General features: G+C 30.6%; 3 protein-coding genes across 3 annotated transcripts; 2 read left to right on the forward strand and 1 right to left on the reverse strand.

Annotated features, from left to right (window-relative positions):
- Nucleotides 1-785: 785 nt before the first annotated feature.
- On the reverse strand, nucleotides 786-2,334 carry LOC123291773 (zinc finger protein 525-like). Its single transcript, XM_044872190.1, has one exon. The coding sequence runs from the start codon at nucleotides 2,236-2,238 to the stop codon at nucleotides 1,117-1,119; it is 1,122 nt and encodes a 373-aa protein (XP_044728125.1). The 5' UTR covers nucleotides 2,239-2,334; the 3' UTR covers nucleotides 786-1,116.
- Nucleotides 2,335-3,660: 1,326 nt separating this feature from the next.
- Nucleotides 3,661-12,312, forward strand: LOC123291751 (zinc finger protein 260-like). Its single transcript, XM_044872154.1, has 3 exons — nucleotides 3,661-4,070; nucleotides 4,803-4,927; nucleotides 10,483-12,312. The coding sequence occupies exons 1-3, from the start codon at nucleotides 3,705-3,707 to the stop codon at nucleotides 12,113-12,115; spliced, it is 2,124 nt and encodes a 707-aa protein (XP_044728089.1). The 5' UTR covers nucleotides 3,661-3,704; the 3' UTR covers nucleotides 12,116-12,312.
- Nucleotides 12,204-17,040, forward strand: LOC123293076 (zinc finger protein 26-like). The gene is made up of 2 exons (XM_044873792.1): nucleotides 12,204-12,222; nucleotides 15,878-17,040. The coding sequence occupies exons 1-2, from the start codon at nucleotides 12,204-12,206 to the stop codon at nucleotides 17,038-17,040; spliced, it is 1,182 nt and encodes a 393-aa protein (XP_044729727.1).

Genomic DNA, 17,040 nt, shown 5'->3' on the forward strand with positions numbered 1-17,040 from the left:
CGGTATGAACCACAGATTATAGTTTTTAATTTAAAACAGATCTGCAACTCCATGAAATTTTTTTACTATTTTAGTTCTCTTATGGTGCTTTACTCCAGATGGCTCTGCATGTTATAATCGTGTAGGGCCATCTATAGGGCCTTTCATTTACAAAATGATTCTCTCTTGTTTCGGGCAGTTTTCAATCAAGTAAAGACATATATTTTCTATCCTTGTCAAAAAGCGCTGGTTGGAAAATATAAAATATATTTAACTTATGTTGAATAGTTTTTTGACAAGTGTCCGAAACAAAAGCAAGTCGATGAAAAGGTATATTAGGTTCGATAATAATTTACCTATTTCAATGGTTGTTGGGGAAACAATATTTTATATATTTTTAAATAAATAAACAATACGTCTTTCAGAATTCGTTTGCATATCATTAAAATTCGTTAATTTTCTTTGTGTGTATTCTCAATTGATTGCGTTTATTAACATTTTGTAGACCATTTTTGTAGTGACTTTAAGTGTTTAGGCCGTTTTTATTGTTCCCCTATTCATTAACTAAGTAGTGTAATTTAGTTTAAGTCGTTTTAGGCGTGTTTATAAATATATTTTCTGATTTTGTATATGGTATTTACTGAGTTTATTTTAGTGCTTAGGTCTTGTAAATCGTGTTGATTACCTTTAGGTCGTGCTTATTCGTGATTATTTTTGATTATTAACGAACTAAAATGGTTAGACATTGCATTTACATTACACTAAACTAGTAAATAATAATTTTAAACATGTTAATAAAAAAATGAATGCTATTTTGCTTCAAACATTGCAATAAATTATTATTTTATTTTTAAAAAACCTCACTTTATTTTATTAGAAGACAAATAAGTACAAAAAATTTAAAAAAATGATAAACTGAAGAGAAATAATTCCAATAATATCTAATTCCCCCAATTTAAAAAAAAAGAAGTTCACTCGTAAGTGCCTTACTCCAGAAGGGTTTTTAAACAACATTTCATGTTCAATAGAGTTGCCTGTCTATTTCTGTAATAAACTATAATCTGTGATATGACCTAGTCTATGCTGAATTAAATTGTTTCCTTCTGTAATAAACTATAATCTGTGATATGACCTAGTCTATGTTGAATTAAATTCTGTCTCCTTCTGTAATAAACTATAATCTGTGATATGACCTAGTCTATGCTGAATTAAATTCTGTCTCCGAGTAAATGTTTTATTACAAAATTCACACGAAAATGATTTGTTGTATCCGCTATGAATTCGTTTATGTGCAATAAGATTGCTGAGATGACTAAATGCTTTTTCACAAAATTCACAAGAAAACTTTCTCTCCCCAGTGTGAATGGGTGTATGTCTAATTAAATTTTGTTTCTGATTAAATGTCTTATTACAAAAGTCACATGAAAATGGTTTTTCACCGGTGTGAACACGTTGATGTCGAGTTAAATGACTGGATACATTAAATTTTTTATCACACACATCACATGAAAATGGTTTTTCCCCCAAGTGTATGAGTTTATGTCGATTTAAATTTTGTTTCTGATTAAATGTCTTATAACAAATATCACATGATACAGGTTTTTCTCCCGTATGAATTCGTTTATGAACAATTAAATTACTAGGATGGGTAAATTTTTTATGGCACACTTCACACGAAAACGGTTTTTCTCCGGAATGAGTTCGTCTATGCACAATAAAACTACTTTCATGTCGAAATGTTTTCTCACAAATATCACATGAAAATGATTTTTCGTCACTGTGTATTCGTTTATGTCGAGTTAAATCACCTTGTATTTTAAATTTTTTATCACAAATTTCACATGAATAAGGTTTTTCCCCGGTGTGAATTCGTCTATGCACAATTAAACTGCTTTCATGTCGAAATGTTTTCTCACAAATATCACATGGAAATGGGTTTTCTTCATGATTTTTTCGTTTTTCTCCGGTATGGCTACGTATGTGTTCAGTTAAATTTTGTTTTCGCATATATGTTTTATTACAAACGTCACATGAAAATTGTTTTTCTCGATTGTGAATTTGTTTATTTACAACTACATCTGGAATATTTATTTCCGTATTTAATTGCTGTTCATATTCAACAAATTCCTCTGGTTCTGGTATTTCTTCTTTAACTGTTACATGTTCAAAAGGTAAAATCTCTTCCGATATTTCTTCTTTAATTGCTACGTGCTCCAATTCAAATGGGACAATTTCTTCTTTAACCGTTCCAGGTTCCATCGCCTTTGATTTTTCTTTCTTGATAAATAATAAATGATTATTCACACATTTACATCACAAAATTAATTCTCTGCATTCTCTTTAATGATGCACAATATATTCTATGATGATGCACTATAATGGACAGCATAGAATAAATGATTCGACAGTTAACAAGCAGCCATTATTTAATAGTCCGCGGGATAGCACCATTTTTGTAACATGATCAATAAAGAATATTCATGAATTTTTTTTTTTTTTTGCTTTTGTGTATTTTCATGATGAAGCTTGACGCTGAGCGTCAACAGCGTCAAATCGTACAACGCTAAACAGTATTTAGCTTTTTACGATTTGACGCTACTCAAGATTTTTTTTCCATTCAGATGGCAGCACGGCATAAACTGACTTTTTATCATAGAAAAGTATATTCAATTTTTATTATCAGGATTAAATTTGAGAAAATTGGATAAATAAATCTATTATATATATTTTTTAATGTTTTCGTAAAACGAGAATAAAGGTTTAATTTAAAAAAATTTTATTTTCAGTTGATTGCCATTTCCAATTGATAATCATATTCACCATGGATATACTTGTTTATCATTTCCATGTGTCCTATTAAAAATGAGATTATGGATTAATAAACTAAATTTGCTTTTGTCGCTCCGTTTTACAATTTGACGCTGGACATAGTTTCATTTTTTTTCAGCTAGATGAAATCCTAATTTGTAAAATTTGTACAATTGCGGGAACTGTAATTTAGTAATCTACTCGCTTCTAAGGAATTTTCATTAAATATTGATAACCGGGATTTGCAACTATGCCAACTGGCGATAATAATTCGTACTAATTAAAAGAGAAAGTAGGCCCGTTTTCAATGGTTCAAATTTTGACTTACATGTTACGTACCATTTATTAAAACTAAATGGAGTCTTCTACAAATAAAGTGATCTTGTTTGAATAATTTTTGTCTGTTTTATTTGTTTTCTTATGTAAGTATTGAAAAATAAAAATACTTGAGTACGGCATGTTCGAGGCAAAATATTTTGGTCATAGTGTTCGAAAAATTCCCTACTGCGTTTTTTCAGACCGGTAACTTAAATAGGACGCTGACATGCTCATTTTAACAGCCGAACACCCAGCACTTTCGAAAGAAAGTCGTAAAGAGAAAGTTTGGTAGACTTTCCAAAAGGAAGCCTCTTACGAAGTCTCACTTTCAAGTATGTAATCATTTAAAAAAAAAAGGGTTCTGTCCCGTGGACTATAAAGTCTAGCGAAAGAAAAAAGTATGTCACAGACTTACATATTTGATTACATATATAAGTCTGTGACCTATGTAGAAGTTAACCATTTTGTTTTGTCAATCGCAGTGTAAATAATAAGAATCGTAACGATTTTATTTTGTAATTAATTAATTAAGTAATTCATTTTATTAGTTTTTATAATGATTTTATACTAAAATTGAGTCAAACAAATCAGAAGAAAAGATGGAACAGACATATTCAATTGAAATAATCCAACCATCCGATTTAGAGAATCTATCAACACAGGATAATGTGATTGAATTAACAGATGTAGGAATCATTGGATTAGATTCATTATGCCGTTTATGTGCAAATCGTAGTGATCATCTAATACCCATTTACGATGGTGAAGGTTTAGATTATCAATTGGAAGCAAAAATCAATCGTCATTTTCCATTTTCCGTGGAGCGAACGGATACTTTACCCACACACTGTTGTTATCAATGTGCAAGTACTTTATTGACTTGGCATGAATTAATTGAAACTAGTATTGAAGCGGATCGACGATTGAAAGCTCTAGAGTTTGACACAGTTGTCCAATTTAATCATGTAAGTAGAAAATAGATTGTACCTATATACAGAGTGCTCTTCTTTTTATACCATGTATATATGAAATATACATAGTATATTAAGTTTAGTTCCAAGTTTGTAACGCTTAAAAATAATGATGCTAGGAAAAAAATTTTGTCATAGGTGTTCATAGAATCACCTAATTATTCCATCCGGTTGTCCGTCCGTCCGTCTGTGGACACGATAACTCAAAAACGAAAAATGATATCGAGCTGAAATTTTTACAGCGTACTCAGGACGTAAACAGTGAGGTCAAGTTCGTAAATGAGCATCATAGGTCAATTGGGTATTGGGTCCATAGGATCCATCTTGTAAACGGTTAGAGATAGAACAAAAGTTTAAATGTAAAAAATGTTCCTTATCAAAAATTAAACAACTTTTGTTTGAAACATTTTTTCGTAAACATCACTGTTTACCCGTGAGGGCACCAATTAGGCGGAAATTTTATAATATGTACTATACTTGATTATCAGCTATGTATGTGTCACATGTTTGTATGTGTAATGTGATAAAGAAATCAACACAGACTATGCATGGTATTTCAACAATTAACTCAGTCAATTGTTTGTTTTCACTTGTTTTTGAAATATTTTCAATTTTATTTTAGGCTCTTAACACAAAATTAATTTCGGTTAAATTTCGATCCACTTTCGAGGATACCGAAATATTACTTATTATTTTTTTAGACTTATAGACAATTTTATCTTTTAGAAACTGGAAAATCTAGAAGAACCAGCTGCACCGGAAGAAGTTATACCCGATGAAACCACTGAAATATATGAAGAAGCTCAAGAAACTGAGAATATCAGTGATGTTTCTACAAATGATCAACAAAGGTGTGTATATATTTAGCTTTTTTTGAAGAAATTCTGGGGATATTGTCATACATTTTCATATCGAAAAATGATATTTCCATTCGTGGAAACTTTATTACCTTCATAGGACCGTTTGTATTCAAGAAGAAATGAATGACTCCCGTATTTTTAAATTTTGCTCATGAATTTAATTTCTCTTTTATGGTAAAACCCATAAAAATCCTTGAAAAAACAGTCTGGCATAGGAATCGACTCCTCGTCAGTTGATTTTTATGGCAGCCGGCGGAAAATGTTTGTCTGATTGTTCTGAACGAAATCATATTCATGTGAACTTGTGGTTTTTCGATTTACGCCCATAAAATGAGACAGAAGTCCTTCCTCCTTCCGGGCACCACATTCTCTTTATTTAACAAAAAACATACTATTGAATTTTATATTTTGGATTATTCTACATAAAAGGGTCTAAGTATTTTTAGACCCTTGACAATTTTCAACAAACCTCACAGTTATCGATATATAAGTGTTTGAAAACAAAAGTATGGGTTTTTGCCGAAAATAAAGATTATTTTGTAGTTTTGGTCAAAAATTTGATTTAAAAACCGTTTGATTTTATATTTTGGACCATCCACCTTCCGTTTGCGATTTAAAAAGGTTTGAAAAATAAAGTGAAAAAAGTAATAAAAAATATACTTTTTTATGAATGCAGACAAATTTATTCTGCTCTCATGAATAGACGAAACTCTCTGTACATCATTCTAAATTTGAACAAACCCAAATATTTATGAAAATAAAAAAAAATTTATGAGTTTATACTTAAGGTAGTACTATCGGTAATAGACTTTGCATTCAGAATTTAATGAAACTTGGCATAGTTGTCCATTATTATATCATAATTAACTAGTTAAATTTTTAGGGGCCTTCAGAGAACTGAAAATCTTAACGTCCAGTTTTGTGAAATAAAATAAAATCTGTGATTTCCCATAAGGATCAATGTTAAAATATCTTTTTTTCAGTTCTCTGAAGACCCCTTAAAATTTAACTGGTTAATTATGATATAATAATGGACAACTATGCCAAGTTTCATTAAATTCTGAATGCAAAGACTATTACCGATAATAGTACTACCTTAAATAATAATAATTTTTATAAAGGTTCAAGTCTCCAAAGTGTTGAAAATCCTTTTTATAGGGACTCTTAAGTATGAAATACCTGGATCCGCGGAGATGGGTTCGAAAAACCAACTTAATGATTTTCCTTCCTAATGATTTTGATTTTATTTGAATAATTATATACTAAAGAGAGTTTTCTGAGCATATCAAGATTTTAAAGTGCTACAAATCTATTCATCTAACTCTTTAAGTTGGAACTGAAGCAAGCAGATAATTTTAAAAATTCGTTAAAAGGTATTTTTGGATTTTCCTCCCGAGAAATTTTTTTTAAATTAATTGATTATATACTCAAAGAGGTTTACTGAACGTTTCAACTTTCTAAAGTGGTGCAAACCCCTTTTATAGAGACTCTGCCTCTGCCTTTTAACGAATTTTTAAATTTGTCTGCTAGCTTCAGTTCCAACTTAAAAAGTCCCGAAAAGTAGCTCTGCAGGACTTTAAAATCTTGATATGTTTAGAAAACTTTTTTAGTATGTAAATAATCAAATAAAATCAAAATCGTTAGAGAAGAAAATCATTAAGTTGATTTTTCGACCCCCATCTCCATACTTAGAGTCCCTATAAAAAGGGTGTACAACACTTGAGAGACTTGACCTTTTTAAAACTTATTTTTATTTAAGTATAAACTCATAAAAATGTTTTGTTTTCAATAATATTTGGGTTTTTTCAAAGTTATAACGATGTAAAGAGAGTTTCGTTTAATCATGAGAGGAAAATTTGTCTACTAGTTTCCATTCACTTTATTAATTACAAAATAGTTCGTTTGGATATAAGTAAAAAATTTGATTGAAACTCGTTTTGTAGTTCACTTTTAACGTGAACTACTTGACCTACTTGTTTGACCTTGGATAGATTATTGAGTTTTGAACTGTGCTAAAAACTTTTATTCAGTTGACAACGTATTTAAATACTATGGTTAATTAAACTTCGAATTCGAAACAATCGAAATCTAGTGAAATTAGATTGGCTTGGTTTGATTTAATATAGAAATATAAATTATTTTTTGGAATTATCTTAAATGATTACGAATTTCGAACAGTTTACATAATCCTTCGGCATCGATTTAATTGTGAATTTAAAAAAAAAATGGAAGTCTTAATTCTAACTGTAACAGGTTTTAGGGTCAGGCGTATTTGAGATGCTATTGTTAAGGTTGTGCTTAACGGTTTTTCCTGCGCAGAAATTTTTATTACCAGGGATTTCTCGATCAGGGACTTAAGTTAGTTTTTGAATTTCACTGGTCTTTGTACTTTAGGCACTCATAAAGAGAAATCTCTGGTTCTACAAATTTTCGCAAAAAAAAAAAAAAATTAATGCACGATGTTGACAAAAGAGTCTTCAGAAATGATTCAATAATACGCCTAGCCATCCTTATAATTTTTCCGTAAGTTTTGGATACCAGAAGCACTACATAGATAACTACGTCTCCTATTCTTCCATATCGAATGGTATTCTGACGTGTATTGTATTGTTTACAGGGTCGCACAGTTACGAGCGGCCGCCGTAACCGCTGGACGTCTTTTGTCATTTCGCCAAGCCCAGTCTAATTTCACTGTTGATTATTTAAATCAATCGAACACAACAAAACTTTGTACAACATCGGAAAATTTAAAGGAAACACAAAAATTTGATATTAAAATTGAGCCTAAAACAGAAGAATTGATACCCGAGCCTAAAAGAGAAGAATTATCATCTGAGCCTAAAATAGAAGAATTATCACAACAGGAATTACCAACATCACGTACGAAAATTAAACGAAAAGTTAAAACGTTAAAACAAAAAACATCTAGAATTTATTTTAATTATTTACAAATTAGTGATAAATTAATAAGTAACGATAAATTGGTAAAGATTCAAACCAATAAGAGTGATAAATTAGTAAAGACTAAAATCAATAACAGTGATAAATTAGTAAAGATTCAAACTAATAAGAGTAATAAATTAGCAAATACTCAAACAAATAATAGTGATAAATTAATTAATAACGATAAATTAGCAAAGACACAAACCAATAATAGTGATAAATTAATAAATAACGATAAATTAGCAACGATTCAATCCAACGACAATGATAAATTAGCGAAGACCCAAACCAAAAATGATGAAACTAATAATGAATATTTATGTGTATTTTGTGATGAAATGTTTTCAACAAAAAAATTATTAAACGCACATAAATATGAAAAACATAGTGTAGACGAGAAATGTCGTATTATCAATAAAGATGAAATTGATAATGCGCGTGTTATCATTGATAAACGTGTATATTATCAGTGTAAAGAATGTGGAAAAAATTTACATAGCCCTTACACATACATATGGCATCGACGCATACATACCGGCGAACGACCTTACGTTTGTGATTTATGCGGTAAACAATTTCGTGTGTCACAAGGTTTAGTACGACATTTACGTGAAACTCATGCCGGTATCAAAAATTTCCCATGCGACATCTGTGGTCGAATGTTTGGTACACGACGGAATGTTGACGAACATCGACGTATACACACGAACGAACGTCCTTATGTATGTGCCCTCTGTGGCAAATCGTTTAAACAGAAAGCATCATTATTCGTGCATACACGATCACATTCGGATAATTTCCCGCATAAATGTACGTATTGTGGACAAGGTTTCCGTACGAAGGCACCGTTGTTAATACATGTGACACGACACACGGGGGAGAAACCATATTCATGTGAAATTTGTGGACGATGTTTTCGTATTAAGTATGAATTGAAGGGACATAAATTGATACATTCGGATGTGAAACCGTTTCATTGTGCTGTGTGTGGTATTTCATTTCGACAAAAACGTTATTTACGAAATCATAATAAAGTGAAACATAATATTAATAATAATAGCAATAATCAAACAGTGCCTTAATTTTTTTTAGGATTTTTAGTATGTTATGCAGTTAAAATAAGGAATTTCTGAAAACACATTTCTTATGGTACTCAAAGGTTTAAAACTCCTTTTCCTTTTTTTGGAATATATACTGACGCACAAAATTGTGAACTTTTTTAAGTGTTGAATTATATCGATTCCTTTGAATATACTGCATTTAATTTTAGAATTAAGATCGGTGGCGGATTTAAGTGTTCGGTAAAAAGGTGATTCCAATATAGCCGTCCGTCCTCCCCAAAGCAGACAGTCAGCATGGCCCAGTCCTTGGAATTCTTTAAAAATTTTCAGTCACTTCAGAGAAAGAAAAGTTTCGAAATTAGTTCCTACTGTTATTTCTCTGGAAGACAAAAAGTCAATTTTTACTGTGAAAATCGGGCGCGCTTTAAGAATTGTCTCCCAAGCCTTTTTTCTTGAATCTGCCACTGATAAAACTTTATTTTTGTTTATAATTGTAAATATTTAGAATAATAAAATGCAAAAATTTTCTGTTCATGTTTCATTTTTAATATTTATTAAATTAGCTTCAAACACCCGCTTTGCGGGGTTCGAACTTCCCAAATCATTTCCAAAATCTATTCAATGAGAATTCCAAAAACAGCATCCAGAATATTCTGGAGTCAATCAAATCATTTTTAACTCATTTAAAACAATTTCATAAATTTTAGAGCTTTCCAGATCATTCTTTAAATTTTTTTAACAGTCCATAATATTCTAGTGTGATTAAAATCATTTTTATTTCATTTAAAACATCTCAATATATTTTAGAGCTTTCTAGATATTTCCAAAACTGTCAAGAATATTCTAGATTCAATCAAAAAATTTTTAATTCATTTAAAACAGCTTAATATATTTTAAAGCTTTCCAGATTATTCTCGAAGTTTATAGATTTATCCTGAATATTTCAGTTTATTCTAATCTAAACTAATCGAGAATAGCATTCTAGATCAGTCCAGACTAACATTCTATATCAGTCCAGAATAATGTAGAATGACTAATAATAACATATTATCGAAAAATACATTTTCAACTGAAAATGCGAAAAAAATATTCCAAGAAACTTTTTCTAATAATTTTTTTTCGATATTTCTAACCATCTTTGGCGTAAGACAAAATATTAAAAATCGGCCGTATTTATTAATTGTAGTATGCTGAGTTTAAAGTTCAGATTTCGGTTAAGTATCTTAAAAAATGTGCAAAATTTCAAATCGATATTCCTATAAATAACGAAAATGTGAGATTACTCTATATTGCCACGATTCGTGGTTTTGTAAGCCACGTAAATTTTTCATACGTAAAAAGTTATGAACAAATCTTTAATATTGAACCAACAGCGTAACCACGATGAAACGAGCTGAGATACTTGTTTCGTACAAAAAGTTAAAATTTTTCATTTAAAAATTGCCACGTGCCACGGTATACTAAGTCGGTTCTTTACCCAATTTTTTGTTTTGTTTATATGTGACAACGGTCTGAACTATTGAACTGTAAACATTTTTCCAGATCACATGCTGCCGTTTTGGTCAGCTTCTCATCGTATCACAACGCTCAAAAAGCTTTACTATTCAATCAAGCGGCCGACGATCAATCAACACAAGCAATAACTACAGAAGAACGTTTAAAAATTGAAGAGAATCAACAGAATTCTGTCGAAGATGGTATCGAAACGTTACCATTAAGTGAACGAGTTCGCCAAAAATTATATCGTTGTGATACATGCAATGAAACGTTTAAAACCTTAAGACATTTTAAAAATCATTTGACTGTAACGTTACACAAAGCAAGGCTACTCAGACCAACGTTAGAACGATCTTCTTCCGTCGAACGGCAACGATTTTATTGTGATATATGTGATTATGGTTTTAGTGAGCAGAATGTTATGTTACAACATCGTGAACAAACTCACGAAAATTGTCATAAAACTAACAATGATCATTTACCGGAAACAACGGAAGAAAAAAATGAAGAATCCAAGTCTGTGGAAGTTGATGAGGAAGTTAAAATGCCTCCACATCAAGATACTCTTGCATTAGCTGTAAGTATAATCAAAACTGAGTTAAACGAAGTCGAAAAACTTCACGAAACCACCGTCGAACAAACCATTTGTTACATTTGCAAATCACCATTTGAAATAAAAGACGATCTAAAACGACATATCCGAATCCGTCATCCTGAAACACACATCCAAAAAGTTGTAAAACGTCGTAAAAAATCTGAAATCACACCGAATTTCTATTGTGATGTATGTTTAAAAGGATTTACACGAAAATATGATATGCAAAAACATCGTAAGCAATCCCATTCAGATGTGCCCGAAAAGGAGAATGTTAAGAAGAGTAAATCGCAACGGAATGCTGAGCTATTGGCACGATGTAAAATTGAATACGAAGGTCGACCACATTATAAATGTGAACATTGTAATCGTATTATTCATTTATCGTATAATTTTCTTCGGCATCAGACAATTCATACGGGAGTGCGAGCGTTTTTCTGTCATTTATGCGGGAAAAGTTTTCGATTGTCAAGTGGTTTAAATCGTCATATTAAAGAATTACATTATGGTGTGAAAAATTATCCCTGTGATATGTGCGGACGATGTTTTGCGTCGAAAAATACACGAGATGATCATATGAACATACATACGGGGGCTCGGCCCTTTGTTTGCGATCAATGCGGGAAATGTTTTAAACAAAAAGCTTCGTTACATGTGCATAAAATTTTCCATACTAATGAAAAACCGTATGTTTGTGGTACGTGTGGAAAACAATTTCGACGCGCAACCGAACTTAAAGTACATGGTTGGTTACATACAGGACATAAACCGCATGCGTGTACAACATGTGGTAGTACATTTCGTTTGGCGCAAGATTTAAAACGACATCAAAAGACACATAGTAAAGATTTTCAAGTGGCATGCGAAGAATGTGGCGCTTGTTTTGGACAAGCACGATATTTAAAGAGTCACTTAAAAACGCATCGTAGAAAAGAGGCAGCTGCTGTGTTAAATAATACAGAAACAGTTGAACAAGTTGTTGCTGAAGAGGATGTGGAGGAAACTGAAACGAAAGTTTTGGTTAATAATGTAACAATTCTACCAGATATTAATGTGGCTCCTGAATATATTGTTAGCAGTTAGCCCCAATTACTGAACGTTTGAACGTTTTTATTTTGTTAGTCTCACGTATTACTCCCATCAAATTAGATTAGAAGTTTTGGGTGCAGCAATGCCACCGCCTATGCCAAGTTCTTTTTAGTTTTTTACCTATAAAATAAAAATTTTCATATGCGCCGAAATAAAAAAGTATAGGTCAGTTCAAAGTTATGGAGCGTAAAATTTCCAATAGATTTGTATATACAAACTTTTTTTATTTTTTATATTTAATGAAAAAAAAAATGTTGGTGTTTTTTTGTTTTGTTTTAATTTTCTTAAAAACTGTGCAATTTGGGGAAAAATATTTTGAATAAAAGTCTTTAAGCATGAAATTTCTAACCGGTCTGTATATTTAGATTGTTCCTAATATTTTACATTTTCGGATAAATCGATATTTAAGTAAATATATACGAGGCATACATACTTATGTTTCTGCTCTCTTGTGATGAAAATTATAAGCCTAAAAAACTAATCCATACATATCGATTGAAAATTTTACGTTCTACAACATTGGACTGAAATATTTTTCACTAAAATGCATAGTTTTTGAATAAATTCAAAAAATTGGTTGGAAATTTTATGTTTAACAACTTTTATTCAAAGTATTTTTTCCCTAAAATCCACAGCTTTTAAGAAAAATTAAAAAAAACCAACTAAAACACGAAAAATTGTACATTGATGTGCATTTTTCAGAAAATATGAAAGACACGAAAAAGTTCATATACATAAATCAATCAGAAATTTTACGCCCGGCAACTTTGGACAAATTGCATTTCGAGGAAATTGCAAAAAATTTATGTAAAACGTGGGAAATCGTTCATTTTTCCGAAAACCCTCTTTCTTTTCTGCGCATATGAAAATTTTTATTGTACAGACAAAAAGCTCAAACTTGGCATAATGTAGCATTGCTACTTCCAAAACTTCAGTTTTCACCTAATTTGATGGGAGTATATTATTTTAAATTATTTTTAAATTTTATGCAAAAAGTGTGTTAAATACTCTGTAATGGATCTGTCCACAATTTTTAGGGTTACAGCAACAAATACTTTGCGACTCCTGAAATTTCGACAGTATAATTCGAAGTGTCTTTTAACTACATTGAGAAAAAAAATCAAATCACTTGGAAAATACAAAATCTTTTGAAAAATATTACTTATAGTGTTATTTTTTACCAAGATACACATTTTCTTTCAAGATAATCAAGTATACTCGAGGTGCTAATAATAATAATCAGGCGAGATTGAGTCCGTTGTCAAGAACTATAAATGCATTATCTTCTGGAATTTCTCGTTCCCAACTACTAGGCAGCTCTAAACTACTAAGTCTGATATAGTGCTCCAGGATATCTCATCCAAGACTATGTATGTCATCGAGCTCTCTACGCCCGCAGAAACGAAAATATATAACGAACCCCTATATTATCAAACATATAAAATTTTTGTTGCCAAAAATATCTTTGAGACAACTTGTATGTTTTTAAGTATACTTAAATATTGAAAAATGAAGAAAATAAACATACCATGCCATTGGCGAGGGATTTTAACCCAGCAATATCGATAATAGCAAATTTGAACTTATACCATGTATATATGAAATATATCATAGTATACTAAGTTTAGTCCCAAGTTTGTGACGCTTAAAAATATTGATGCTACGAACGAAAATTTGGTATAGGTGTTCATAAAATCCATTTCCGGTTGTCCGTCTGCCTGTCAACACGTTAACTCAAAAACGAAAAAAGATATCAAGGGACATAAAAAGTGAGGTAGAGTTCGAAAATGAGCAAATTAGGTCAATGTCTTGGGTCCGTAAGATCCATTTTGTAAACCGTTAGAGATAGAAAAAAAGTATAAATGTAAAAAATAAACAACTTTTGTTTGAAACATTTTTTCGTAAACATCATTATTTACCCGTGAGGGCGCAAAGTAGTTTAAACAACTGAAAACAAACATTTGACTGAGTTAATTGTTGAAGTACCATGTATAGACAGTTTTGATGACGCAATCGTTTGTTTTTTGACGTCACGTAAATAAAGAAAGATTTCCACTCTTAAATAGCCACACACATATAACTGATATTCCCATATTAATACATACTACCAAATTTTCACCTAATTAGCGCCCTCGTGGGTAAACAGTGATGTTTACAAGAAAATGTTTCAAACAAAAGTTGTTTATTTTTTTCTAACGAACATTTTTTACATTTAAACATTTGTTCTATCTCTAACGGTTTACAAGATGGGTCCTACGGACCCAAGACCCAATTGACCTATGTTGCTTATTTACGAACTCGACCTCAATTTCAGCTTGATATCTCTTTTCGTTTTTGAGTAATCGTGATGACAGACGGACAGACGACAGGCAGACAGACATACGGAAGTGAACTAATTAGATGATTCTATGAACACCTAAACCAAATTTTTTTTCGTATCATCAATGTTTTTAAGCGTTAAAAACTTGGGACTAAACTTAATATACCATGTATATTTCATATACATGGTATAAAACATTATATTGTATGTATACACAGATACCTTGTTTAAATTTTAAATGTATACGTTAATATATATTATGTATGTGTTTGTTTGTTTATCTTTCTTTACTTACATAAAGCAAACGAATGCGTAATCAACACTGTTTATAGATGATATTTCAGCAATTAACTCATTCAATTGTTTGTTTTCAATTGTTATATTTGATTTGAAGTAATGCATTTTGTAGAGAGATCCAAAACAAATTAATTCTAATCGTTATATTAAATATTTAAACAAAAATAAAAAATTATATTGGAAATGTTTTTGTGTTTTTATTTTTTCATAACAATTTTACATTTTCTGATTTTTCTTTCAGAAAATTTGCTGAAAGTTTTAAGAGAGTTAAAGTGTATTTTCATGCTGATGCTTGACGCTGAGTTTGAGTGTCAAAGTATACTAAGCGTACTCATCATAGTTTATGTTATAATAGTAACACTTAGAATGTTTTAAAACGAGCATTTTTTTTGACATAGAGTATACATCAGATAGTCAGTTTAGGCCGTGCTGCCATCTAGAAAAAAACTTAACGCTTAGAAATACTGATGATACGAACAAAATTTTGGTATAGGTGTTCATAAATTCACCTAATTCCAAGCTGAAATTTTTATAGCGTGTTCAATACGTAAAGAGTTCGTAAATGGGCAACATATGTCAATTGGGTTCATAGGATTCATCTTGTAAACCGTTAGAGATAGAAAAAAAGTTTAAATATGTAAAAAAAATGTTCCTTATAAAATAATAAACAACTTTTGTTTGAAAATTTTTTTCGTAAACATCACTGTGAGGGCACAAATTTGGACAAAACTTTAGTGTCCATTTTCTCAAAAACTATAAAAGATAGGCATTTGAAAATTTGCAGATAGAGTTAGAAAATAAGTGAATAAAATGATGAAAAAATTAGTTAATAGTGTTTTTAAACTTTTGTAATTTAATAAAAATAATGCAAGCAGGGACATTCAACACTTTCTATACAGGGTATTTCAACAATTAACTTAGTCAATTGTTTGTTTTCACTATGTTTTTTAATATTTTTAATATTTTTTTCAATTTCAGACATGAAAAAAAAGTAATAAACAATACAATAAAATCAACGGACGACGTAAAAAATATTCGAATTCAAACATGTCAACCAGAAACAATTCAAAATGATCTTAAAATCAAAAAAGAATTTTTATCCAAAACATATAAATTATATGAAATAAAAACGAATACAGGGATACCAACAAATAATGAAAGAATACCAACAAAAATCATCTATTTATGCTCCAAATGTCAACTAACATTTTCAACAATTGAAAAATTTACACAACATTCAAAATCACATTATCACTGTTCAATATGTTCGTGTTATTTCGAAAACGAATTAAAATGGTTTGAACATAACGCAAACCATGAACAAATTATACCGTGCGATTATTGCGAACAAAAATTTATACATGAAACACATTTACAATACCATAAAATCGAATTCCATCAACAATTCGAATGTAATTTATGTAAAATTCGTTTTCAAAATGAACAACAATTAAAATATCATATTTTAAATCATAATACCAACTTAAAATGTGAAATATGTTTTCGACAATTTACACGAGTGGGAAATTTAAATGCACATTTACTTACACACATAACCGATATTTATTGTAAAGTTTGTTGTTCGAGTTTTATCACACAATTTCGTTTAGAAAATCATCTTTCGATTCATACTGAAACGGAAATAGCTGAGAGTGAAATAAATCCGAAATTTATTCAATGTTCGTTCAATGAAACATGTTTCGAAAAATTTCCATCACGTCTTCAATTATACGAACATAAAAAACAGTTTCATTTAAAAATACATGAATATCCATGCACAAAATGCGCGCGAAAATTTAAAACTGAATCTCAATTACGTACACATACAAAGAATAACCATCAATCAAATACTATGTGTTTAATATGTAATAAACGTTTTTCCACGGAGAAAATCCTTCGAGAACATTTACGATTGCATACAGGAGAAAAACCATTTAAATGTAATATATGCAATGTACGTTTCCGTTGCCAAAGCAGTTTGGTCGGGCATCGTATGGTGCATAGTCATGAACGGCGTTACATGTGTGGAATATGTAAACGTACGTTCGCCAGGGCGTGTTATTTGAAGGGGCATTTACGTACGCATCGTCAAGAACGACCGTTTCAGTGTCCGTTTTGTGATAAACGATTTACACAATCGAATGTGTTAAAGTCACATATAAGCGTACGCCATCAGAATTGTTCGATTTGCCATAAGAATATTGGAAGTAAGATTTTAATGCGAGTACATTTATTGAAAGAGCATAATATTAAAAATGATGAAGCATCGAATGTTGGTAGCACTGTTTCAAACTATGTGTAA

Source organism: Chrysoperla carnea, chromosome 2 (assembly GCF_905475395.1).
Source record: "Chrysoperla carnea chromosome 2, inChrCarn1.1, whole genome shotgun sequence".
Lineage (NCBI taxonomy): Eukaryota > Metazoa > Arthropoda > Insecta > Neuroptera > Chrysopidae > Chrysoperla > Chrysoperla carnea.